The sequence below is a fragment of the Chanos chanos genome, chromosome 7 (genome assembly GCF_902362185.1).
Source record: "Chanos chanos chromosome 7, fChaCha1.1, whole genome shotgun sequence".
Lineage (NCBI taxonomy): Eukaryota > Metazoa > Chordata > Actinopteri > Gonorynchiformes > Chanidae > Chanos > Chanos chanos.
This window is the reverse complement of record NC_044501.1, coordinates 6,742,664-6,767,663: the sequence shown is the minus strand read 5'-3', so window position 1 is coordinate 6,767,663 and position 25,000 is coordinate 6,742,664. Positions and strand designations below refer to the sequence as shown.

At 45.5% G+C, this 25,000-nt stretch overlaps 3 protein-coding genes across 3 annotated transcripts in view; 2 read left to right on the top strand and 1 right to left on the bottom strand.

Moving 5' to 3' along the window:
* Positions 1–1,257: 1,257 nt before the first annotated feature.
* Positions 1,258–15,739, bottom strand: rfx1b (regulatory factor X, 1b (influences HLA class II expression)). The gene is made up of 18 exons (XM_030779889.1): positions 15,723–15,739; positions 12,928–13,297; positions 10,668–10,774; positions 10,252–10,341; positions 9,491–9,567; positions 8,997–9,330; positions 8,338–8,519; positions 7,897–8,016; positions 7,622–7,740; positions 6,344–6,462; positions 5,282–5,391; positions 5,001–5,152; positions 4,629–4,726; positions 4,274–4,423; positions 3,419–3,627; positions 2,528–2,681; positions 1,554–1,599; positions 1,258–1,428 (listed from the first exon to the last, which is right to left on the bottom strand). Exons 2-18 carry the CDS (start codon positions 13,271–13,273, stop codon positions 1,283–1,285), a joined length of 2,559 nt encoding a protein of 852 aa, XP_030635749.1. The 5' UTR covers positions 13,274–13,297; positions 15,723–15,739; the 3' UTR covers positions 1,258–1,282.
* Positions 15,740–17,470: 1,731 nt separating this feature from the next.
* On the top strand, positions 17,471–18,392 carry rln3b (relaxin 3b). The gene is made up of 2 exons (XM_030780721.1): positions 17,471–17,642; positions 18,094–18,392. The coding sequence occupies exons 1-2, from the start codon at positions 17,471–17,473 to the stop codon at positions 18,390–18,392; spliced, it is 471 nt and encodes a 156-aa protein (XP_030636581.1).
* A 731-nt stretch (positions 18,393–19,123) lies between these two features.
* tnpo2b (transportin 2b) overlaps positions 19,124–25,000 on the top strand; it is a 14,078-nt gene continuing 8,201 nt past the window's right edge. Inside the window, exons 1-11 of the mRNA XM_030779656.1 lie at positions 19,124–19,254; positions 20,435–20,534; positions 20,807–20,882; positions 21,030–21,179; positions 21,600–21,706; positions 22,634–22,767; positions 23,074–23,155; positions 23,349–23,471; positions 24,052–24,170; positions 24,401–24,461; positions 24,701–24,872. Of these exons, the coding sequence (XP_030635516.1) occupies positions 20,436–20,534; positions 20,807–20,882; positions 21,030–21,179; positions 21,600–21,706; positions 22,634–22,767; positions 23,074–23,155; positions 23,349–23,471; positions 24,052–24,170; positions 24,401–24,461; positions 24,701–24,872 (1,123 nt within the window). The 5' untranslated portion in view covers positions 19,124–19,254; position 20,435. The remainder of the gene's footprint in view (positions 19,255–20,434; positions 20,535–20,806; positions 20,883–21,029; positions 21,180–21,599; positions 21,707–22,633; positions 22,768–23,073; positions 23,156–23,348; positions 23,472–24,051; positions 24,171–24,400; positions 24,462–24,700; positions 24,873–25,000) is intronic.

Sequence of the window (25,000 nt, the reverse complement as noted above, 5' to 3'; positions counted from 1 at the left end):
CGTGGGCAAAAGCCCAATGTATATTATGGTGAGTCTACACAAGCTACACCGATGACACTGCATATTCATTCCCAGCGAGGCCTACTCAAGAACACTACCAAAGAGAAAGGGAGGGCTGGGGGTTGTAAATGAAGATATAAGAAAATAGCCCTAAATCCTATAAGGGAACATTTTTCTTTCTTTTTTTTTTTGGCGACAGGAAGAGTGTAAGGCATTGGGTACAATGGTCGAGGCAAAAGAGATGACAAACAGCTAGATCCTGTGTGATTTTTTCTTTCTTTCTTTCTTTCTTTTTTTGGTTTGTTTAACTAAATTAAGGCAAAACAAAGCGATGAAAGCAATGAAAACAAAATTAAATGAAAAGTGATGGAGAAAGACTGAAAGAGAGGGGGGGTGGGGTGGAGGGGGGTCTTTTTTTTGTTTATCTTTCTCACTTCCATTCAATTTCTCATTTACTCTTAATGAACAAATGCATTAGGGGGGAGATGAAGGTGCAGATTCAAATGTGGAGTTCTGTACCGCAGGTCATCCCCACAGTCAGAGAGACAGAGAGTACAAGTCAAGCTCTGGTATCATATACACATTCACAAAATACAGCACGTCCAGCACTCTGGGACAGACAGTCAGATCTCTCTCTCTCTCTCTCTCTGTGAAAACAGAGTAATGAAAGTGTGAGGTATGAGGCAACATTGGCAGTATGGCACAAGTAAAAATGAATAGATGGATATAAAACAACACAATTAAAGCAAATGTACGTGTGTGTGTGTGTGTGTGTGTGTGTGAGAGTGTGAGTGTGAGTGAGTGCATGCGTGAGAATCTCTGTAGGGCCTATACATTCTCCGTGCTTTTAAACAGACCTCTAAGACGTGTACATGTTATTTTCTGAGCGCATGTGAGAACTCATGTTATTTTAAACTGTCTTGTTGTTAAATAGAGCTCTGAGTTCTGTTTGTGTGTGTGTGTGTGAGTGTGTGTGAGAGTGAGAGAGAGAGAGAGAGAGAGAAATAGAGATAGCTAATTCTCACTGTTGTTAAACAGAGCTCTGGTTTATCTGTGTGTGTGTGTGTGTGTGTGTGTGTGTGTGTTGAGTCTTGCTGTCTTGCTGTTGTTAAACAAAGCTCTGGTTTATGTGTGTGTGTGTGTGTGTGTGTGTGTGTTAATTCTTGCCATTGTTAATCAGACCTCTGGTCTGTATGTGTGAATGTGTGTGTTAATTCTTGCTGTTGTTAAACAAAGCTCTGGTGTGTGTGTGTGTGTGTGTGTGTGTGTGTGTGTGTGTGTGTTAATTCTTGCTGTTGTTAAACAGAGCTCTGGAGTCAGTTCTGGCCAGTTTAGCTGGCGGCTCCAAAGACTCATCTCCCAGCACTGCTGCATCAGGTGGCAGAGACAGGTCCTGATCTTCATCACTCTCTTCCTCCTCTTCCTCATCTGCAACACACACACACACGCTCTTAGTCCTTTCAGCATGTACATTCACGTATTCACGTAATAATGTGTACTGAAATGTAGTTGATGATGATGATGATGATGATGATGATGAAGAGGAACATTACCTTTATCAGGGTCTGGTGTGTTGAGACTCCTGCCCAGACTGGCAAACTGAGAGAAAGAAAGGGGAGAGCAGGACATTGTGACATCACTAAGACTGTCAGAACATTATGACATCACTTAACATCTCCACAAAATGAATTATGACATCACTGAGACAGTCACTGACTTCTAGTGTTTACTGTAAATGTGAGTGAGAGTGAACAAAGGTAGGTCAGTGTGTCTGTGTGTGCCTCAGGTCATGAATGAGTATGTATGTATGCATGTACGCATGTGTGTGTGTGTGTGTGCACCTCAGGTTGTGAGAGAGTAAATGAGTGAATGAGAGACCCATCTCTGTGCATCTGTGTGTGTGTGTGTGTGTGAGTGTTTTTGTATATGCGTGTGCATTCACGCATGTATACCTTTAGAAGTGAGTTTGGGTGTGTTGTATGTTTTGAGTGATTATATATGCCTTTGTGTGTGTCTGTCAGCATGCGTGGTTTGAGAATAGGTGTGTGTGTGTGTGTGTAGCTCTCCCACGACAGTGAGCAGTGTGTTTGTTTGTCCTCTGGTCTGACTTTGGGCTGTGTCTCCACATGCTTCTGTATTAAAACCTCTAACGTAACAGTTCTGGGTGTTTCTCCTGCAGTGTGGGCGAGTGTGTATTTGTGCGTCACCTATAACAGCCACAGAATCTGTCTCCATTAGCCTCCGTGACCTGGCATGTGTGTGTACCTCCCATAATCATGATAAGTCTTCTTCTTTCCTTTGGCCCCTGCAACCGTGTGTGTATGTGTGTGTGTGTGTGTGTGCCTCTCCCACAATAATGATGGCCTGTACAACTCTGTGTGTGTGTGTGTGTCTGTGTACTCCTCCTATGACATCAATAGGTGGGTAACCTGGGTGTGTATGTTTTTTTGTTTTTCTGTGTGACAGTGTGTGTTTTTGTGGGTGTGTTTGTGTGGGTGTTTGTGTGTGTGTGTGTGTGTGTGCATACCTCTCCCATAACAGCGATAGGTGTTTCTCCTTTGGCCTGGGCGACTCTGTGTTCGATGAGGTAATACATATATTCATCATACAGGAGTCTGATCAGGTGGAAAGACCCAAAACTGGCCGCACTGCGCAAGGTCAGATCCCTGATCACCATGGAGCTACAGACAGAGAGAGAGAGAGACAGATATATATATATAGAGAGAGAGAGAGTGAGACAGAAACAGACGGACAGAGAGACAGAGAGAGAGACAGATATATATATATATGTATATATATGTAGAGAGAGAGAGAGAGCGAGAGAGAGACAGAAACAGACAGACAGAGAGATAAAGAGAGAGAAAGAGAGAGAGAGAAAGAGATAGATATATGTAGAAAGAGACAGGGAGTGAGACAGACAGAGAGAAAGAGAAAGAGAGAGAGAGAGACAGAGATAGATATATATAGAGAGAGATAGGGAGACAGACAGACAGAGAGAGAGAGAGTGTGAGAGTGACTCAGATGTTCATGTAAGGTCAGGTCTACTGCTATAAAAACGTTTTATATTCAAAAGTGATCAAGTCAAACGTGGGTATTCCAAATTTTGAGACTTAAACATGATATTTTGGACCACATTTAAAAGGAGGACATTATGACTGTGTTTACACTGAGTTCTGCCTTGCCACCTCTGATCTATACAAACCGGATACAGATTTGATTGCTCATGGACACATTGTGGCTTACACTTCTGGTTAAAGTACTTTTTACAACAAAAAAGAGGTCATATCTGGTACAGTGAATCTTTAAGTCTTAAAGTAAATTCAATCTGTTAAACTGTTGCATTCTGGGTATTGTAGTACATCACATAATTAACACTGTAGAGGGACTCTGTCTGTCTCTCCTCTCTTTTTTCTCTCACCTGTAGAAGGACCATTTGAGCAGGAACAGTTTGGCTGCTTTGGGGAAGGCAGGGCTGGACTGGTAGGGCTTTAGGACCTGGGAGACGACTCCGTCCAGCCAGGCAGCCCACTGTTCTAAAGAGTTCTGCTGCTGAAGAGTGACCTTAAAGTCCTGCTCCAACCGCTGCACCACCCTGTCCTCGCAGCCACACACCCACGAGGCCTGCTCCTGAGAGGGAGAGAGAGACAGACAGACAGGCAGAGAGACCGAGAATCAGTTATAAACCACACCCTTCCTGTTATCACATTTACAGACAAACAACTGTGTATTCAGCCACACTGCAGCGTATCACCCCAAAAAGCCAATGCAGATATAAAGGTGTCATTGTTGCACAGACTACGGGGTTTTTTTTGCGGTTTGAATATCTGAAACCGCAGAAAGGGGAAAGGGAGGCGGATAGAGGAGGAGAGAGGAGGAGAGAGGGGGAGAGAGGAGGAGAGAGGAGAAGAGACGGGGAGAGAGGGGGAGACAGGAGGAGAGACGGGGAGAGAGGGGGAGAGAGGAGGAGAGAGGGGGAGAGAGGAGGAGAGAGGAGGAGAGAGGGGGAGAGAGGAGGAGAGACGAGGAGAGAGGAGGAGAGAGGAGGAGAGAGGGGGAGAGAGGAGGAGAGACGAGGAGAGAGGGGGAGAGAGGAGGAGAGAGGGGGAGAGAGGGGGAGAGAGGAGGAGAGAGGAGGAGAGAGGGGGAGAGAGGAGGAGAGAGGAGGAGAGACGAGGAGAGAGGGGGAGAGAGGGGGAGAGAGGAGGAGAGAGGAGGAGAGAGGGGGTGAGAGGAGGAGAGAGGGGGAGAGAGGGGGAGAGAGGAGGAGACAGACCTGAACGTTGCTGAAGTCGACTCTGTTGAGGTCGCTGAGCATCTGGTTGATCTGGGCGGAGTTCTGCAAGACGGCCCGGGCCGCTTGGGCCAGATGGTTCAGAGAGGTGTACCTGCGTAGGGTTTGAGCAAAGGCCCCCGCAGACGTCACCTACACACACACACACACGCACACACGCACACACGCACACACGCATCACTGAACGTGTGTCAGAGCAGACAGTGATGTATGTCTATATGGAGAGAACATGTATATGTTTATAATGACAGGGATCTTCCATAGACTCTGTGTGTGTGTGCGTGTGCGTGTGCGCGTGCGTGTGTGTGTGTGTGCGTGTGTGTGTGTGCAGTCAGACCTTAATGCGGACCATTTCCTCTGGGATATTCATCATGGCATTGGTGAGCCAGCTCTCCAGACTCTTGGCAAAGTTACGGATGGCTTGAGTTAAGGCACCTCAGACACACAGACAGACAGACAGACAAGAGAGAGAGAGAGAAGAATGTGTTTGTGTGTTTACTTTCCTGTGTGAAGTACTGTGTGGAGTGGTATGGTGTACTGTTGTATAGTATTGTGTTGTATAGAGATGTGTAGACGTAGAGTTGTGCAGAGTTGTATAATGTTGTGTTGTGTAGAGTTGTGTAGAGTTGTATAAAGTTGTGTAGTGTTGTGTAGAGTTGCGTAGTGTTGTGTAGTGTTCTGTAGAGTTGTGTAGAGTTGTGTAACTCACTGGGTATGGGTCTCAGGACGTCTGGGATGAGGATCTCCACTAGACTCTGGTACAGTGTATTGTCACAGTTGTGGCTCCAGTGCAGAACCGGCTCATACTTACACAACAGAACCAGGCAAGACTTGGGCAGACGCTTCTCTGATTCACCATGACTACACACACACACACACACGCAGTAAATACACACATCTTAATGATGCATTACAGTCAGTAATTTTAGATGTGTCTGTGTGTGTGTGTGTGTGTGTGTGTGTGCGTGCGTGTGTGTGTGTTCCACTCACACACTGAGTGTCTCAGGGTCGGTGGCCTGTCCCTCACTGAATCTCCAGAAAGTCTTCCATAATGTCTCCACCAGTGTGAACTGAAGATTCACCATCACGTCCAGGATTGCCTACATGTATACACACACACACACACACACACACATATCACTGTAACAGCCTACAGCACATCAACACACCTAATACTGTATGGCAGACAACACACAACACAGCTGTATATTCATCATTTACTTTGAATTTCACTATAATTCCCTGTCGCACGCTGCTCCACCATGCAATGCCTAATCTGTACACTAGGTGGTGGTATGTGACCAGTTTGAGACTGGCTTATAAGCGAGCAGGTGTGGCTAACTGGGGAAAAAGGAATTCTCATGTGTGTTCCCTTTATCAATAAAAACACCATTAATCAGTTTACATGACTAGACACGATGAACAACCGCTCTGTCAATCAAGACAACTAAAACGATCCTATGTGTTTTGGAGGATGGACACATGTCAGAACAGCTCAACCCCCCTTCAGCTCAACCCCCCCTTCAGTGGCTTGTGTAGATTTTAGAAAACCACCAGAATAAAAGTAAAACACAGTCGACGTATCGTTAACAACACAGTGAAACCAGAGACATGTTATACTGGGAATAAAAATAAATTTTACTGTTGTTCACTGAAACACATCATACAACTACATCACTACGGCAACCTCTCTTTCTCTTTTTTCTTCTTTCTCTCTCTCACTCCCTCTCTCTCTCTATCTCTCTCTTGCTCTCTCTCTCTTTCTGACTCTCATATGCTTTCCTGGAATGGCCACTCCATTTATTCTCACCTCAAAAGCCAAAACCAACAATCATTAATGGACGGCCCTTTAAGAGTGGCGCTCTCGATCAAACAGGAACATGTCAATTCATAAAACAAAAAAAAATCAATAAATAAAAATACATAAATCACTCTAACAGGAGATGTGTCCTTTGGCAGGTGCGCCGTTAACCTTTGCTTTTCGTTCATCTTAACGGGAATGACGGAGAGAGGAAGAGGAGTAGAGGGAGTTGGAGGTGAGGGGGGCGTTACCTCGCAGTGTTCCCGGTACAGCTGCTGGAATGCCCGGATGTGCTCTGGAACAATGCCGTCCGGGAGAGCTTTTCCATGGAAGTCGATCTCGGGAAACTCGGGCAGAGTCCGCGTGGCGTCTGGAAGGAAAACCAAACACTTGACGTGATTAGACTGAAACCCGGGCCCCTCTAGACCAGGACTTAAAAACACACACACACACACACACATCTTTTTGTGATGCACGCTAAACTGTCTATCTCTGAGACCTGATCTCTGACACCCAATCCGTCTGAAACTTGCTGTCACTGTGGTGGCTATGTCTGTGTCTGTAATGGTTGTCTGATAGACCCTGTTTCACCGAAATCGTATCTCATGTCTGTGAACATGACCCTTCTTGACCAGAGACGAAATTTAAACTGTCCAGAGCCAGACTAAATTTGACCCTTCCAGACCCAGACTAAATTTGACCCTTCCAGACCCAGGCTAAATTTGAGCTGTAACCCTAGTCCCTTTAGAGACAGACTTAGTCCTGTCTGCTGTAAGCCCAGACACCGGTTAACCATGAATAAAACTGGACCGTTCTAGTCCCAGACTAAAACTCTGACATCATCTAGACTAGAATCAGATGTCTTGAGATCCATAACAAAAACCCCGCCCTCTTAGACCTCCACTGAAACCTGATCCCTGGGACTGAAGGGAGGCCCCGTCCAGACCCGGTCTAGAACTTTACCTCTCCTCACACAGATACAAAAGCCCCAAAGAAGACCGGAGCTTTTTTCTTTAAAAAAGGCCCGCTGACGTCAAAAGCAAAAGCAACGACGTCTCGACCATCGTGAACTATTTAAGTGGCGTAATCGCCGCACATAAAACTCTGTGTAACGCTGGCAGCGGGGAGCCACAGGGTAAAACTGAATCTGGCGACTTTTACGGTGAGGCGTGTGCAGAGAGTGCTGTTTGTTTTCCTTTTCACTCCGTTTAACTTTTTCCACACGTGGCACGATTCCAAAACCACAGACACCCACGCGGTCCTCTGTGATCATACAAGCTCCCCAGAAAATTCATTTATTTTAATTTAATTACCTGTGAGTATTCGTTACACTTAATTCATGTATATATGTTAAAGCATTTATACAAAAACAAACACATTTGAGCAAGTGTAAATATGTAAGCATTTCAAAACAGCACTCTCTCAGGAATAACTCGGAGTGTAGGTGTCGACAGTTATAAAATAATTCCGCAGAGTGAAAATCAGCTCTCTCTCATATGCGGTGATGCGCTTGTTTGTTGGATACTTACCCAGGAACTGTTGGTATTGTTGAACTTGGGCACTGATGTCGGACAGGCCCGCCCCCTGCTGCCCTGCCCCCAAAGCCATCCCATTGGTCATTCCCTCCACCTTCTGTACCGGCTTTGTCCTACAGAGAGAGGAGACGGTGCTGTCAATCAAACGCAAACTCCAGCCACAAGTATTGTTACACAGAAGAGCAGGTTGACGTCTTGCCTCACACAGACACACACATTCGTGCGTATGCAAGCCTGCACGCACACACACATACACACAACATACACACCTCTGTTTCTGAGAGAAGGGCTGTTGTCTCATAGCCAGGTGCTGCTGGTCCTCCATTAGACGGTGCAGAGGTGAGGACGCTTTAATCCTCAGGCCATAATAATGATATTTAGAGTTCCCTCTGAAACACACACACACACACACAGAGACATAAACCAGACATTACTTGGAAATGCCATTGTGTAGGCCACAGTCATCTGGTAAAACTAAGGTATCAGACCCACCTGCCGCTTGTGTCTGTTCTACAGTACACACCACATTCCCAACTCACATGTGCTGTGTGTAAATTAAGGGGTGGTGAGAGACTATGTTTACATATGAATGTTCTAACTCTGCATATGTGTGTGGGTCTGGTTATGCATGCTATAACTGTGAGTATGTGTGCGTCTACTCACGTATGTAGTAACTGTAAGTGTGTGGGTGTGCGTGTGCGTGTGTGTACCTGGTGCCCAGGCGTCGGGTCCTCAGGCCCATGAAGACAGAGCGGATGAGTTTGCCGAACGAGGCGGCGTTGACTGGCTCTATCTTGGCTTCCTGACAGTGAAGGAGGTAGTGACAGTACAGGGTGGACCGAGGCAGACTCACACCCTCTGCCGTCTCATAGTTCTCCAACAGCCACTGCACCTGAGACAGACAGACAGGCAGACAGACAGACAGACAGACACAGACAGGCAGAGAGACAGACAGGCAGAGAGACAGGCAGACACAGACAGGCAGACACAGACAGGCAGACACAGTCAGGCAGAGAGACAGACAGACAAAGTGAGAGAGAGAGAGAGAGAGAGAGAGAGAGAGAGAGAGAGAGAGAGAGAGAGAGAGAGAGAGAAAAAGAGAGAAAACTGTTACTCTGGCTGGAGTTGTACCTAACCCACCTCATGATATTTTGTTTATGTCCAGTGACTGCATACGCTACACATCTGATGACAACACAGTGTACATTAGAGCACCACAGCACTATGGTTATCACATACACTCTACTGACACCCACACACGCAGAGCTCCCTTTCCCAGGTTTTTACACAATCAAGACACGCACAAACCTATTTCTAAACACACACACACAAACACACACACACACACACACACACAGTCAGAACTCACGGTGGCTGGAGAAGCCCGTGTGTTGTGTGAATAGTTCTGGTTTCCACCGCTTGCTCCGCTTCCCGCTCCCAGCATGTACCCGCCCTGAATCACATAAGCCCCGCCTCCCGAGGTCGCCGTAGACGCTCCCGTCGCCACGCTAACGACCCCGCTGCCGCCGCCAGAATTGCTGTTGGACACGAACATGGAGCCGGTTGTCACGGAAACGGTCGGCGAGGTAACCGGGGTGGAAGGATTGGACCCCGAGGAGGGCGTGGCTTCAAAGTAGGCGGTGCCCGTGGGCGTGGTTTGGGTGTAGATAGGGGTTTCTGTGTACGGGTAGCTACCTGACCGACTGCCGACAGAGACAAGGAGAGAGAGAGTTCTGGCTGAGGTAATAGAGGATTTTACACAGAGAGCAGACTAAGAGAAGGTGTCTGACAGGCCATACAGAGAGTACAGGGAAACAGTGGAGGAGGGTGGGGGGGGTGAGGGGGGGGGAGCTACACACTCACATGGCAGTGTTGTTGTAGTTGGCATCTCCCTCCACGTACTGCACCTGACTGGAGTACACATGCTGCACCTGCTGGATCTGCTACAACACACACACACACACACGCGCGCGCACGCACGCGCGCGCGCAGACGCACAAACGGACACGGACATTAGTCCAGGTAAAACATCTGCTGTATCCTATGACTTCAACACTAACTTTCTCTGCTCTTCTGTAAACTCTCTCTGTTCCTACTCTTACTCCTCTTTCTCTGCTATCTTTACTCTACTCCTCTATCTTAACTCTTCTGTCTGTCTGCCTGCCTGTCTGTCTGTCTATCTGCCTGTCTTACTCTGAGCTCTGGCACTGAGTCATACAGCAGAGGGTGTGGCTGAAGGGTCTGCACTGTGACTGAGGGTCCAGAACTCCCCACAAAAGGCAGCGAGAGAGGCAAGGATAGAGGGATGGAGAGAGGAAGAAAAGGAGGATAGAGGGGGTAGTGGCCCTGGTCGCTGCCTCCTAGACTTGTGGGATAGCTGTCTGGGGCTGTCCACTCGTTTATTTGCGTGTCTATCTCCCACCGTCTCTCCCTGTCTGTCTCTGTCTCACTCCTGATCTGACTGTCAAAGGGGATCTGGAACTGAGGGTGACATCATCGCTTCAGAGATACAGACGCACAAAATTCACCATGGCAACAACTCACACGTTCATTTTCTTTCTGTAATTAAACATATGTGTGCATGTGTGTGTGTGTGTGTGTGTGTGTGAGTGTGTGTGTCTCACCTCTGGAGTGATGTGTACTGTCTGAAGGTTGTTGACTCCCAGCTGGCTGCTCTGAGCGGTCTTCGTGGCGGTCTGTACTACTGACCTCTGCTGGTGGACAAACGCAATGACACTTTGACTTTTAATTCCATCTAACTTTCCCTGTTACCCCATGTCAAACAGTCTGTGATTCACCTTCCCAACAATCACAAATGTATTACGTAAAACAGAAACAACACGAAATAAAATAATTACAGATCAACACAAAATGATAATCAGAAACAGTTTATAAATGATAAATAATTAAGGATTTCTTAATTACTCATTTATGCACTTTTTAAGACCAGTTTAACAAAAATGTGCTATAGTAGACTGAGAGCTAGCGAAGAGTAAGACAGTGCACTTGTGTGTGTGTGTGTGTGTGTGTGCCCTCTCACCTGTGCAGTTTGTACCTGTTGTACCACCTGGGTGGGCACACCTGTTTGTGCCACAGACGGAGGGGGACTGGAGTCAGATACGCTGTCACTGGAATGAAGAGAACCTTCTAGAAAGACAAAGGAGAGGGAAGGGAGGGGGGCACAGATGGGTGGATGGTGGGCAGACAATGAGAAACAGAGTGAGAGTGGAAAAAAAAACATTTATCTCATTTATCTAGAATAAAAACTTGCATATGCATCTACACCAGACAGACCGAGAAACTGTTAATCACTGTAACGAAGGCATCTGTGATACAGACTTAACAACCGACTGCCTGTGTGTGTGTGTGTGTGTGTGTGTGTAGGGGGGAGGGGGTAACGAAGAGAGAAAACAATGGAATAAAAGAGATACGAAATACGTAAACACACAGACAAAGAAAGGGACAGAGAGAGAGTGAGAGAGAGAGAAAGAAAGAAAGAAAGAAAGAAAGAAAGAAAGAAAGAAAGAAAGAAAGAAAGAAAGAAAGAAAGAAAGGATGAAAGAAACAGTCAGTGAGAGACCTTGACTCTGCTGGGTCCATTAAGACGGACTCAAGCTTACCAGTTGCTCTAAAAAACTTTGAATGACCCCAACAATATAAACCAGTCACCTCCAAACAAACGCGTTCATACTCACGACAGGCAACATCCAAACTGTAAAAACAGCTACTGTAGAACATGGCTTTTACATCACGCTGATGGAGAGGGAGAGAGAGGGGAGAGAGAGAGAGAGAGAGAGGGAGAGAGAGAGAGAAAGAGAGAGATGGAGAAGAAGAGGAAAAGGAAGACAGGCTTTTCCTCCTTCTCTCTCTTTCTCTCTCCCATCATGCTTATATTGTGCAGGCAGAGGGTAGCCTTGGACAGCTAATCTCTACAGATGGGCAGAAGAATCCCTCCATCAGGTAAACACAGGTATCAAGTAAAATAAGACAGAGAGAGAGAGAGAGAGAGAGAGAGAGAGGGGGAGAAAATAAATGGCATAGCCATTCCAGGAAAGCAGAGGAGTGTGTGCGTGTGTGTGCGTGAGAGAGAGAGAGAGAGAGAAGGAGAGAGAGAAAATAAATGGTATAGCCATTCCAGGAAAGCATAGGAGTGTGTGTGTGTGTGTGTGAGAGACAGAGAGAGAGAGAGAAACCAAGGGGAAATCAAAATACATTTTACATTTTGGCCATTATTTTTGTTTCACGTCCATGTTGCAACACATTACCCCGTCTCTGTCTGTTCTAATCCTACTCCACTCTCTCCTCTTTCCCCTCTCTGACCTCCCTTTCCCTCTCTCTCTCCCTCTTCCCTTCAACCTCCTCCAGCTGCGCTCTGACCTCCCTTTCCCTCTCTCTCTCCCTCTTCCCTTCAGCCTCCTCCAGCTCCGTTCTACATCAGAGTATATACGTCCATGTTCCTGCCTGTACTTCATTCTGACTGCCTCGCCTTGGTCTGTCTAACTCAGACAGTGGATTTGTGTGTGTGTGTGTGTGTGTGTGTGTGTGTGTTGTTACTGTATGATAATGTCAGGTTTTGAGTTGTGTATCAAACACACTCACAGACACTGTTACACAACATCAAAGAATGACAGGGTTGAGTTGGGGACAGATATTCATGTGACTGGCTAACTAAGTCAATGGTGTGTATGTGTGTGTGTGTGTGTGTGTGTGTGTGTATGGGGAAAAAATGTAAAAATCTGTGAGTAAAGGAAACTGTGAACTGTGAACTTGAATGTGTGCATTTGTGTTAAGAATCATTTCAGTGACTCCCAAATATGTATGTGTGTGTGTGTATGTGTGTGTGTCTGTTTAAGAGGCTGGAATGTGTGTGTGTGTGTGTGTGTGTGTGTGTGTGTGTTGAAAATGTCTCCTAATCTCCGTTTGTAATGCGACCCCAGAGATACTCTATACCAGCTCCTTCTCTCTCCACTAATAGAAGGATCCAGAAATAAACATGTTCCAATCCCAGTACACTCCCATAGCACACAGCAATAATAACACCTTCACCAAGGCCCACAGACACTACAGAAATCACCACTGAACTGCAGGACAGCAACATAATTATGCTGTTTTTGTTTTCCCATCATGTTGGCCGGGTTAATTATTCAGTGTATCAAAGGAGGAATGACACAGAGTTTATGAAGTGTGTGATTAGTAAGTAATGCTTAGTCATATGACTGAAGATATGAGGTTGCAAGAGACACTCTGTGTGTGTGTGTGTGTGTGTGTGTGTGTAAGGTTGGAGGGGGGGGTGTCCTCACCCGTGACTGTCACCACAATGTATTGTGGTGTACCCTGGCCGTTGCTAGGCTGGGTTGCTGTGCTCTGGATCTCCGCAGTAACATACTGTGCTTGCGCCATGGTAACTGGAGGGGGCGTGGCCAACACAGTTGTCTTCTGATTGGCAGCTGGGGTACTCTGGCTTGCCCGTGAGGCAGGGACTGTCTTCTGAGGGGCTGCGCCCGGAGACGTCTGGACCTCCGACAAGAATTGAGGTGTGGCAGTGGGGTTTGGAGCCGTTTGTTGATTCGACGTGGCCGTAGTCACACTGGCCCCCTGTGGTCTGGAGGACTGCTGCAGCTCTTCCACGTACGCAGGAGTTGCCATGACAACCACGGAGGGAAGCCTAGGCTGCCAACGATAATAAGCAGGAATTAATGCTACAAACTCTGGCAAACTTTTTTTTTTTCTTTCACTGCTTGACAGGAACATGAAAATTGATATGTACGTACAAGACATGCTGACTAATATTATAAACCCACACAATCATAAAAACTTGACACTAAAAAGTCAAGAGACAGTTTACATTTGCTGAGATTGATAGCAGGTGATAAAAAGAAAATATAGTTGCCATGGTAGCAATGGCTGAGAGGGGTACTTGTGTAGAAAAAGGGGGAAAAAACTGGTCACAGTCAACTGTGACATTCTTGCAAAGTGTCACTAAGAGGCTGAAGAAAGTTAATTGGCATTCTTAGCATTTCAACACATTCTTAATTACAGTTACTGAGGTTTTAACCACCTGAAGAAAACACCTTTAACGATTCATAATTTTTTACAAGCAGCCTTAATTAACTTCCAGATGAAGTGGGTCGTGGCTGCAAAAAGAAATACATTCATGCCTCAAAATGTGTATTTTTGATGCACTTGAGTGAGATTTTTTTTTTTATAAAAATGAATTTCCACAGTCGCAATTTTTTTTAACTGAAAAAGTGATGATTGATCATGAATTTTTTAAAACTTACTGGAAAAACATAGGCTACTGAGTTCTGTGAATAACCAGCAGACACACCCACAACCATACATGCACCGACGCATTATGAACATACTGCCATCATTATAAACACACACAAAAAAGAACAGACAGAAGCCAGGACTCTGTGTGTGTGTGTGTGTGTGTGTGTGTCAGAGACATGGAGAGAGAGAGAGAGAGAGAGAGAGAGAGAAAGAGAGCGCATTTGTGTCTGCAAGATGACATAGAGAGAGAGAGTGAGTGTAGTAGTGAGTTTGTGTAGTAGTGGAAATAAGACTGGGCAGTGTATGTGTCAAAGGCAGGGATAACAAGGAAATAAGTGTATGTAGCCTCTGTTTGCATGCATGTCAAAGGCATGGACAGGGACGGAATGAGTGTGTTTAGCGTTCGTGTGGATGCGTGCGTGTGTGTGTGTGCGCGCGCAAGTGCGATATAGCTCTGAGGCTGGGAGAGAAAGCAGAGCCGGAAACCAGCCTTTTGTCTCCAAATCGAAAAGTAAAGGGAGGCACTTCCTGTTTTGGGGCCGCACAATGCTTTTAAAACAATGAATGTGAATGAGCGCTACGTGTGTTTCGACCTACCACCAACAGAACAGAGAGAGAAAGAAAGAGCAACGTTTAAGTTAATCAAGCATACATTCACCTCATATCAGAGGTTACTGAAGGTCACGAATCTTAAGTTTGCAGATTAATAAGGTGAGCTAAAACAACAAAGATTAAAAAGACTTTGGAAACAAACATCTAGGGAACTCTTCGCATGTGCGCATTAATCTTCACTATTTGTTTAGGATAGACTGAGTGTCAGATACAGTTGCTCAAAGCTAGCTCAACAGGTTTCAGTGTCCTTCAGGTTCTGGGCAAATAAACAAGGCTCACATGTTCGGTCTTGCATTGGCATTTAGCCTTCGTGTCAGCTCCATAAAATTAGCTTGATTTTTATGGTTTGTTCTAGAAAATAAAAATAACAAACAGCTATAATATCCAACAGTTCTAACAGCAACAGTAAACCACAAACTTTAAGTACTACGGGTTCAGAGTACTGTTTTAAGCCACTCGATAGATTGCTAGACTTTTAATAGCCTACCTATTCAATACCTGTTGACATCAGATAAGAAATCATTTTTTCATAACCGCTGTAGCTAGGAAACCACTCTAACCTCTTTAATTTTGGATTGGTTTCTAGGGCTGTCGATCACGCCTGCTTATTTACATGCGCCACGCCCCTTCCACTCCCGTGTGACAGCCGCGGTGGCCGAGCTGGCAAACATATGGCCTCTCGACGACTTTCACTCTCCCTCGCGAAAACTTTCTAAGACTCCTCAAATTCACCTCTAAATGTTCAGCAACCAAATACCAGACACTTCGATTTGTCGGATGAAAAAAAATCTAAACTACTTGTAAGCGACCGAGAAAGGTTTTTTTAAAAGGCCACAGCCACATAAAGTGATTTCCAAGTCAAAACTTCCCATTTGACATTTGATCCTGAATAGCGCTTCCTCTTTCTGTGCTTAGAAAAATAACTTTTGGAAGTCTTGAAATCAAAATGACAACGACGAACAAGCACACAACTAGAAGTACAACACTCTCACGTTACAACACCCGCCATTTTGTAGCACTATCATGGATTTGACATCGTCATAACAACCGCCAGCGTTTGGAAAGCAGCTCTATCTCGCGCGGCACAAGGTTTCTGCACCTCCGCCTCCCTCCTGCTTTAAAGCGCTTCTCGTGTGAAAATCATAATCAATCATTCAAATAATTGCCAGTTAAAGATAAATGATGGATAGAACAAAACTGTTATTTTCACCTTTTGTTTGTTCTTGGATTTTCTTAGTTTGGCGATGAGTTTTTTTTCTTAATGGTTCAGATTGTTGTTGTTGATTCTCGTTGCTTGGTTCTTGTCGCCAGGACTACCGTGACTATGGCGCCTCGTCCTCACCGGGGCAACTGTTGCTACCCACCCGATTTAGTCCCGCCCTCTTCTTTCAGCTTATTGGCTTTATTCAACAGAAAGGCACGGTCTTGTCCGTCTTTCATTGGTTAATATGGAAGTCAATCTTCAACCTGTTGGCCCATTCGTAATTAAATCCTGTCTATCATCTACGGCCATTACGCAAGAAGAACACACCCCTTGTTTTCCCAATCATTGGCCAACATTTCCGTCAGTCAAATGTTACTTTCTCATGGATAACATACACTTTGGTTATGAGTATGCTTTTTTATGATTTGTCTATATGAGTGTAAAATAAATGTTTAAACCAGTTTGAATATGTAGACAACAAATATACGAAAATATACATATTTATTATGTATTAATTTACCATTATTATTAACTTTTATGAAGTACTGCCAATTAATTAGTTTTTATTTGTATGTGAACTATAAATTTTTCTACCCAAGGCAAGATGTTACACTATAATATGCAGCACTCATAAGCATTCACTACATCTTGTGGGTTTTTTTTTTTGTTTGTTTGTGCTGTGAAGGTGCTTAGCCTCTCCCTGGTCTTTTTTAGCAAAACAAGATCGAGTTTATTCTCAACTGCCAGCCAGAATGAGAGTGCCTATCTCAGGTTTCATATCTCTCTCAAAAATACCACAGTTTACACGAACGGCTCTGTTTCAATTACTCGTTCCTCTGATAGAGTACTGCCTCGTTTGTTTCGGCCCCCCTTATCTTCACTACTGAAATGTCACAGAGACTGGCTGTATTGGATGCGAGTTGACTAAGCGGACATCACCGCTGTGACTCCCATAGGGTCACTCAGAGGGTACAGACAACTGACATAAGGGTGGTTTTGTAGAAACACACGCACGCACACACACACACGCACGCACAAATTTGACAAGGTCTAGGCCGGTTGAATAATGCATGTAGAAAAGACAGAATGTAACCACATACTTTTGGCCACGGGACACAGGATGCTGCTCCTTCGGAGCTGACATTGAAGTCAGCTCTCACTCCCCTCATGACCAAACTGCGCCTTTTGTGTCCTTAACGTTGTGAGTTTATAATAATAATAAAAAAAAAGACCTTGGGGGCAGGAGCTCTAGATTAACAAGAACCTCTGTGCTGTGACCAGATCACCTGGAGGGGAAGAATGGATTTTAGTTTTCGTGTGTGTGTGTGTGTGTCAGCGGGTATATGAGTACTCATAACCGTGAAAAAGGTCATGTTTCCAACAGAAAGGTCACTCACGATTAGATAAAGTCTCACACTTCTGACATCACCGCCTTGCAGATGCGCTGTTTCATTAAGACACTATTTTGCCCCAGCTTTGTGTCTTCAAAGGTCTCCTTTATCCATCTCTTTTATCTACACCTCTCCGGGATGACACAGAGTGTGTATAGGTCAGGCACAGAGCTCTGGATTTCCTATAAAACAGGGGCCAAAGGCACTTTACAGACCAGAAAGCCATCGCCCCAACCTAATGAAAGAAACGGAAGATTGTGGCCTCAGTGTCTGCCTCAGCTTACCTCATTTCTTCTCCGTCCGTCGAATTTTCGTTCTCTCTCGTTCTCTCCGTTTCGTTTCGCTCTGCCCGTCGCCCCTGCCATGTGGAAAGCTGCAGTGATTCTCTTCGGCCTGCTGGCGGCGCTGGTGAGCACCGCCCAGTCCACGGACGGGCACCCTATCTACGGGGTGAAACTGTGCGGCCGTGAGTTCATACGTGCGGTCATATTCACCTGCGGTGGCTCACGGTGGAGGAGATCCGTTGGAATGCCAGGTATGATGTTTGAGTCTGTCAGTGTGTGTGTGTGTGTGTGTGTGTGTGTGTGTGTGTGATGGTTCATTTTTCCAAAAGCAAAAAATGAAAAAATACAGTGAGGGCAGTATTAGCATAGTTTTAGGGAGAAGCAGCCCAGTAACCAGAGGTTTATGGGTTCGATTAGTAAGCCCGACTGTTCCTGAGACATGTGACGTCTGACATAGAAAATTATTTTTATTATTACTACTTTTATAGTTGTTGTTGTTGTTGTTGTTGTTTTGTTGTTGTTGTTATTGTTATTATGTTTTGTTCTTGATAAGAGTGTCATCTAAGCTTTGTTTCAGCTGCTCATTGCTCTGACATGTCTTGCTGTTTTGAAACGGTGATTATGGTTTCTTTCAAGATGAGGTCGACTTTAATCTTCGTCTCACTTCTCGCTCTCTGACTTCAACCTTCATCTCACCCCCAGGCGACCTGACGGGCGACCCTTTCTCCGCTCATGATGACGAGGCCTCTGACAGCTGGGGCTCAAACCCAATCCCTGGACTTTCCTACAACAAGCACCCAGAGACAGAGGCTCAGGACTGGGCAGGAGAGGGAACTCAAGATGGGGGGTCTTTTAATCGCCCCGCACGTTCTCTCATATCAGAAGAAGTCCTGGAAGCCCTTCGGACCTCTGACAGGAAGGGGCGGGACGTTGTAGTGGGGTTGTCCAATGCCTGCTGCAAATGGGGTTGCAGTAAGAGTGAAATTAGCTCCCTGTGTTAAAGGACTCGATAGAATTCAGTATGTTATGAGGGTTATGGAAAGTTAATGTTTCCCAAGAAAATGATTAAAACCTTAGTTTAAAGGCATCTCTGTTGTTTGTGTTCCTGTGTCCTCCAAAAGCATACTACTCTGTAATAGGTAAACTTAGGCTTGAGTCAAACTTCGCGGTCTGTATTCCTCTTTATCAAATTCTGATTGTGGAGGACTTTTTGTATGTGGTTGGTAGATTAGTCAGGTGAAACCGATTAAATAAAATATTGTTTTGCAATAATATCTCTTTTTTTTTCCCCCTGATGTAACTTGGTGTTCTACAAACTTCACCTAAAAGTTCAACTGTTGCTCAGCCCAGTTCACGTGATTCTTCCATTTGTATATGTCTCCATCTGCTGGTAATCGCAAAAACTGTTCAGCGGTCCACCACAGGTTCTATGTATATAAATATTAAATGGGGCAGAACAGGCTTAAATGAACAGGAACAAGGAACTTTTATTCCTTTCAATATTTTTTAACCTCGGGAGCAGGCTCTACTTCTATAAGCTGACATTAATTGTTTTTGGCTGGTATAATTTTCCATGTGAGCTCTCCGTTCAGCAGTGATTGGCCAATATGGAAATGGTGTTATGTACGGAAACCGAGGAGGTTCAAAGCAGATATTATTCAGTCTGCCATGCTCCTATCGCAGTAGAAATAGAGGCGCCGGTGATTGAAGAATCTCACACAAAATTCAAGCTTTCAAACACACAAAGGGACCGAAATATAACTGTAAGCCCATCCGAACTGTGAACCGCATTGATTTGGTAACTGAACATAAGACCATACAACGAAAAGGAGGATTTGAGTTTTGACAAACCAGAGACATCAGGTAAGCGCTTTGGCGGCACTTTCAACGCTCGTGTGCTTGCTAGCCATGTTAGCTATAGTTTGCTAATGTTACAGAAACACTGTCAGTCATACAAAACGAGTGTCACTGAAAAAACAAACCGTATAAATATGTCTCCTTTGTCCTTGTCATTCATGTTTATAGAAATGTTACTAACCTCGGCGTTGCACTGGCGGTTTTTTGGCATATTTTGCTATAAAGAATAGTTATTAGCGCCAGCTGCTAACTTGGGGCCGCTTTGGCCTTTTCAAGCCGGGGAGTGTCGTGAAACGCCAAGCCTAGGTATCTAGGTAAATAAACAGTAACAAATACCGCTGCAGTTAGAAAATTATAATATCGTTCTTGATCAATTTTGTTTCTTTGGCAATCAGCAACACAGTTGCTGACTGTTTATTCTAAAAAAAAATCGGTTGTTGATTATATCTAGACATCGAAGAAGTGCTAGTTAGTTAGCATGATAGAGGGGTCTCGATTCCATCACGCACGTTTGTCGCAACCTAAGGATAAGAATCGATGGTTTTGTGCACCTCTTTAGGAAGTAGAGGGAAAACATATCACTTGAAATAGAAACTAAAAATGGGAGATTTTACATTAATGAATCGTATGCCCTTGTCACTGCACGACCACAAAGCTCCGACTAAGTGGAAGTGTGTGTAGTTATCACGGGTTATTCAGGCTTTAACGTATCAGAAACTTGCAGCTGTAAACCGCTAGCCATATTTTACTGCCAAGAAGAAGCCTGACAATATCACCCGCTTCCATTGTCCTCGTGTCGAGATAACAGATTGAAATATCTGGTCTGTGAGCCATCATTAAATGCTTATCACGTCCATGCCTCCGATCAGTTGAGTTACGGCATCCTCGTAAGAGGTGTGTGTCTGTGCTCCTTGGTCACTAAAGTTTGTGCTTGTTGCATCTCTCAAGTCTTGCAAACCATTTCGGGTAGAGCGCTCGTGTAGTTCACTCATCCGTCCTTTGTCTTTTGTTGTGTCATTTGTCCGTTTTTTGTTTTTTGTTTTTTGTTTTTTTATTGTGGGTGTGCGTGTCCTTGTCTTGTCGGTCTGTGTGTGTGCGCGTGTGGCGTGTGTGTGTGGCGGCGGCGGCGGCACGGTGTTCGTTTTGCTCTGTGTGTGTATGTGTGTGTGTGTGTGTTTGCGGACAGGATGGAGTGGCAGCCAGACGAGCAGAGTCTGCAGCAGGTCCTTCAGCTCCTGAAGGACTCCCAGTCGCCAGACACAGCCACACAAAGAGCTGTCCAGGAAGTATCCTTTCAACCAGACTCAGACTGTCTGTCTGTCTGTGTGTGTGTACATTCTTAAACTCTTGCTTATGGTCTTTTTTTGTTTGTTTTATTTGTTTGCTTTTGAGTTTGTGTCCCTGCGTTGCAGAATGACATGTTGTGATTGAGTGAGGATATCAGATCTGTATATCAGTCTGTGTGCCCAAAGTGCAAATTTAAACAAACAAAGGTATCCTCTGAGACAGTGCTGCTTGTGTGTGTGTGGGAGGTGAATTTCCTTAACACTTCTCTTAGAAACTGGAACAGCTCAACCAGTACCCAGATTTCAACAATTACCTCATCTTTGTCCTTACCAGTCTCAAATCAGAAGGTAAAAAAAAAAAAAATGCTGCAGTTTTTTTTTAATCAGTGTATATGTCAGTATAACAATTTCTGTGACCAAGACTTAATGTGGTTTCTCCTCCTGTCTCTGTTTTCTCATTCTTTATCTTCTCCCTCGGTCTCTCACTTTCTCCAGACGAGCCGACCCGTTCCCTGAGTGGTCTGATTCTGAAGAACAACGTGAAGGCGCATTACCAGAACTTTCCGCCGGCAGTGGCTGACTTCATCAAGAGGGAGTGTCTGAACAACATCGGAGATCCCTCGCCTCTTATCCGAGCCACTATCGGTTAGTGTGTGTGTGTGAGAGAGAGAGAGAGAGAGTGTGGGCTAAACACCAGGTGTCTGTCAGTGTGACAGTTTGCTTGTTCCTGTCGTTGGTGAAAGTTATAGAAAATGTGTGATTTGTTGGGGGGGGGTGGGGGGAGTGCTTGTTTAAGACGAGAACAGAGCTCATTAGCGTTTCTGGCTGAACGAGTGCACAGCATTTGGGTGGAGACTGTCGCTCGGTAACTGGGAGGGTACGTCCTTGTGCGTCCTGCCTGCAGATGTAATTTGATCAGGAAGATTTTCTGTCTGTCTGTGTTTCTTTAGGTCTCATGCCATTGCCTTTGTGAATCAGTTTATCATTGGACCAGCTCAGATTAACCTCTCTCTCTCTCTCTCTCTCTCTCTCTCTCTCTCTCTCTCTCTCTCTCTCTCTCATTAGGTATTCTGATCACCACCATAGCGTCTAAAGGGGAGCTCCAGACGTGGCCTGAGTTGCTCCCTCAGCTCTGTAACCTCCTCAACTCTGAGGATTACAACACCTGTGAGGTCAGGACTCTGACTCCCATCCAGTTATCTCTCTCTCTCTCTCTCTCTCTCTCTCTTTCTCTCTCTCTCTCTCTCTCTCTCTCCCCCCCCTCCCTCTCTCCCCCCCTTCTCTCTCTCTCTCTCCCTTTTTTCTTCCCTCGTCCCCTCCCTTTTCACTTGTCTCTCTGTTTCTGATCCTCTTTATTTTCACTGGGGTTTTTTTTTTCGTTCTCTCCCTTTCCTTTCTTCTCCCTGCTGCTGCTTCGTTTCTTTTGCGTCTCATTTTCTCTGTTTGTGTAATGTTTGTGATGTGTTTGTGAAATGTTTGTGATGTTTGTTGTGGCTTTCCACATGAATTGGTCCTCTGCTCCCCAAAGGTTCGCCAGTATGTTCCTCTTACTGTGTATCTCTCAAAGCTTTACCACAGGAAAATGTTCATCATTTGACGTCTAATGTAGTATAATGTGTTTAGGGTCTTTTCTTTGTGTCCTTAGTAGTCTGTTGGATCTCTGTGTGTGATTAGTGCTGTCTGCAGTTGTACTGACCTCTGTGTCTGTCTGTAGGATCTGTAATGCTGTGCTCACTGAGTGTGATTACTCTTGCCTGTAAAGCTCTCTGAGTGCTATTGGTTATCTGTTGCCTTGTGCTTTGTGTGTTGTCAGTACTCTCTGTGATGATTTGATCAGTATTTCATGCTAGCACTGTGGGCGATTATTGATGTCTGTGATTAGTGCTGTCATGTTTATTTTTCTGAGATTCCTTTTGTCTGTAGAACTCTCTGTTTGATTAGCTGTGTCTGTAATCCTCTCTGAGACTATTCTGTAGGTGTGACTGTCCTGGGGGTGGTTTTCTGTGTGTGATTAGTTGTGTCCGAGCGTTCTCTGTGTGTGATTAGTTGTGTCCGAGCGTTCTCTGTGTGTGATTAGTTGTGTCTGTTGCTGTGTGCAGGGTTCGTTCGGGGCACTGCAGAAGATCTGTGAGGATTCGTCTGAGCTGCTGGACAGCGATGCCCTTAATCGACCTCTAAACATCATGATCCCCAAATTCCTGCAGTTCTTCAAGCACTGCAGCCCCAAAATCAGGTACCCGAGACTCCAGACGCCCCCCTCCCCCCTGCTTCTCCTGCCCACACGCTACACCCACTCATTTCTCTTTGGCCTGAACATGGCGGTTGACCTGTTTTATGTATTTTGTTTGTTTACTTTTTGTCGCTGCATGTTTTTAAACACACGTATCATGCGTCATTTTTTTAAACACGCGTATCATGCGTCTTTCTCTCTGTGTTTATCTTTCTCTCTCTCCCACTCTCTCTGTATCTTTTTCTCTCTGCCTCTCTTTCTGTGTATTTCCCTCTCGTCTCTCTCTCTCTGTCTCTGTGTTTTCTTCAGGTCTCATGCCATTGCCTGTGTGAATCAGTTTATCATTGGGAGAGCTCAGGCCCTGATGGACAACATTGACACGTTTATTGAGGTTAGAGAAAAACCTTTATAAATAACACACCCTGAGTGTCTGTGTGTACAGTGCATTAGGGCTACACACTGAGTGTTACAGTCGGAAAACTTACGCACTGTACACCGCAAGCTCAAGCTCTTATTTTCTCTCTACATGTTCTAAAAGGGTTATCATTTTTCTGTCTCTCTCTCTCTGTCTGTCTGTCTGTCAGAGTCTGTTTGCGCTGGCGGGCGATGAGGACTGTGAGGTGAGGAAGAACGTCTGTAGAGCCCTAGTGATGTTGCTGGAGGTCCGCATTGACCGCCTCATTCCGCACATGCACAGCATCATACAGGTAAGACCTTTGACCCTGATGACCTTTGACCCTCGGGTCCCTCCCTTTGCCCTTTCCTTTTCATAGTGTCACTCTATCACCAGTTTGGCAGATGAACGTGGTTTTTTTTCGTAGCATGTGTTTTGTAATAGTCTTAATATTGCATAAGCGAACTTGGTGAATGTTTTGCTATTACTTGGCAGTCGCCGCAGGGAGACAGCCGTGAAGGGAGAGTAGCTTTGTAAGGCTGGGTACCGCGGACTGAACACAGCATGCGTGTTTGGTTAAACAAAGACACAGTATCTGTGGTTGTGAGAGTGTTCTGTCTGGAAGGACAGTGGTACAGTAGGTGCATGTTTGTGGGTTTAGAGACATTGTTTGTTCTGCAAGCCTGGGTTCATCAGTGGTTCACATGTATGAGGCGTGTTACAGCGCAGGGACGCACCACCATCCGCACCGCCGGGTGTGCGGAGGAACACCGTCAATCCTGACGTGTGTGCGTAGGCGTAGAAACTTAATCTGATGCTGATCATGTGTTTGTAAGTGCGTGATCTCTCTCTCTCTCTCTCTCTCTCTCTCTCTCTCTCTCTCTCTGCTTTAGTACATGCTCCAGCGAACCCAGGACCCAGACGAGAACGTGGCTTTGGAGGCCTGTGAGTTCTGGCTCACGTTGGCGGAACAGCCCATCTGTAAGGAGGCCCTGTCCGGACACCTGGTCCAGTGAGTACAATTCCCCCCCGCTCAGGAATAGAGTTGGTACAGTCCACCCGAACTCAGCCAAGTCATGAAAACAGCAGTCCAGGCCATTACACTCGAAACTGAGAGAATTACGACTGCGTGTTGCTGCAGTTTAGTAAATAAAAACAACTGAACTAAAATACAGTGTGTTTTCTTACTGGGGTCGTTGATGTAGAAGCGCAGTGTTTTTAATTGTGTTTGTTTTCTGTCAGACTCATTCCTATCCTGGTGAATGGGATGAAGTACTCTGAGATTGACATCATTCTGCTGAAAGTGAGTCCGCCCCGCTGGGTTTGACTGAGACAGTCAGGGTTGGCTTTGTGTCTGCCTCGCTGATCGTAGAATAAACTTAATCTTCATCAGAGGAAATACTGTTTGAGACTGAGCTTCTCTCTCTCTCTCGCTCTTTCTGTCTCTCTCTCTCTCTCGCTCTCTCTGTCTCTCTCTCTCTCTCGCTCTCTCTGTCTCTCTCTCTCTGTCTCTGTCTCTGTCTGTCTCTGTCTCTGTCTCAGGGGGACGTGGAGGAGGATGACACCATTCCCGACAGTGAACAGGACATTAAGCCTCGTTTCCACAAATCTCGCACCGTCACTCTGCAGCACGAGGGAGGGGAGGGGGAGGAGGGCGAGGACATCGACGAAGACGAGGATGATGACGACGACACGCTGTCCGACTGGAACCTGCGTAAGCGGAGGGGAGGAAAAGGGGTTGGACCTGTGTGCTCTGTTCCGTTTGTCTGTTTGTTTTTGACAAAGCGTCTTGAGTAACCGTGTGTAAACACCAATAAATGCTTGCGTGTACACTGACGCGCG

Bases quoted from the DNA above. Each gene is read 5' to 3' on its own strand.
- rfx1b (XM_030779889.1), bottom strand. From the start codon at position 13,273: ATGGCAACTCCTGCGTACGTGGAAGAGCTGCAGCAGTCCTCCAGACCA. The intron at 8,017-8,337 runs GTACACACACGC...TGTGTGTTTCAG, and splicing joins ACCCGACGCCTGGGCACCAG to AGGGAACTCTAAATATCATT. The intron at 4,424-4,628 runs GTCTGACTGCAC...GTGTGTGTGTAG, and splicing joins AGGAAATGGTCCGCATTAAG to GTGACGTCTGCGGGGGCCTT.
- rln3b (XM_030780721.1), top strand. From the start codon at position 17,471: ATGTGGAAAGCTGCAGTGATTCTCTTCGGCCTGCTGGCGGCGCTGGTG. The intron at 17,643-18,093 runs GTATGATGTTTG...TCTCACCCCCAG, and splicing joins GAGATCCGTTGGAATGCCAG to GCGACCTGACGGGCGACCCT.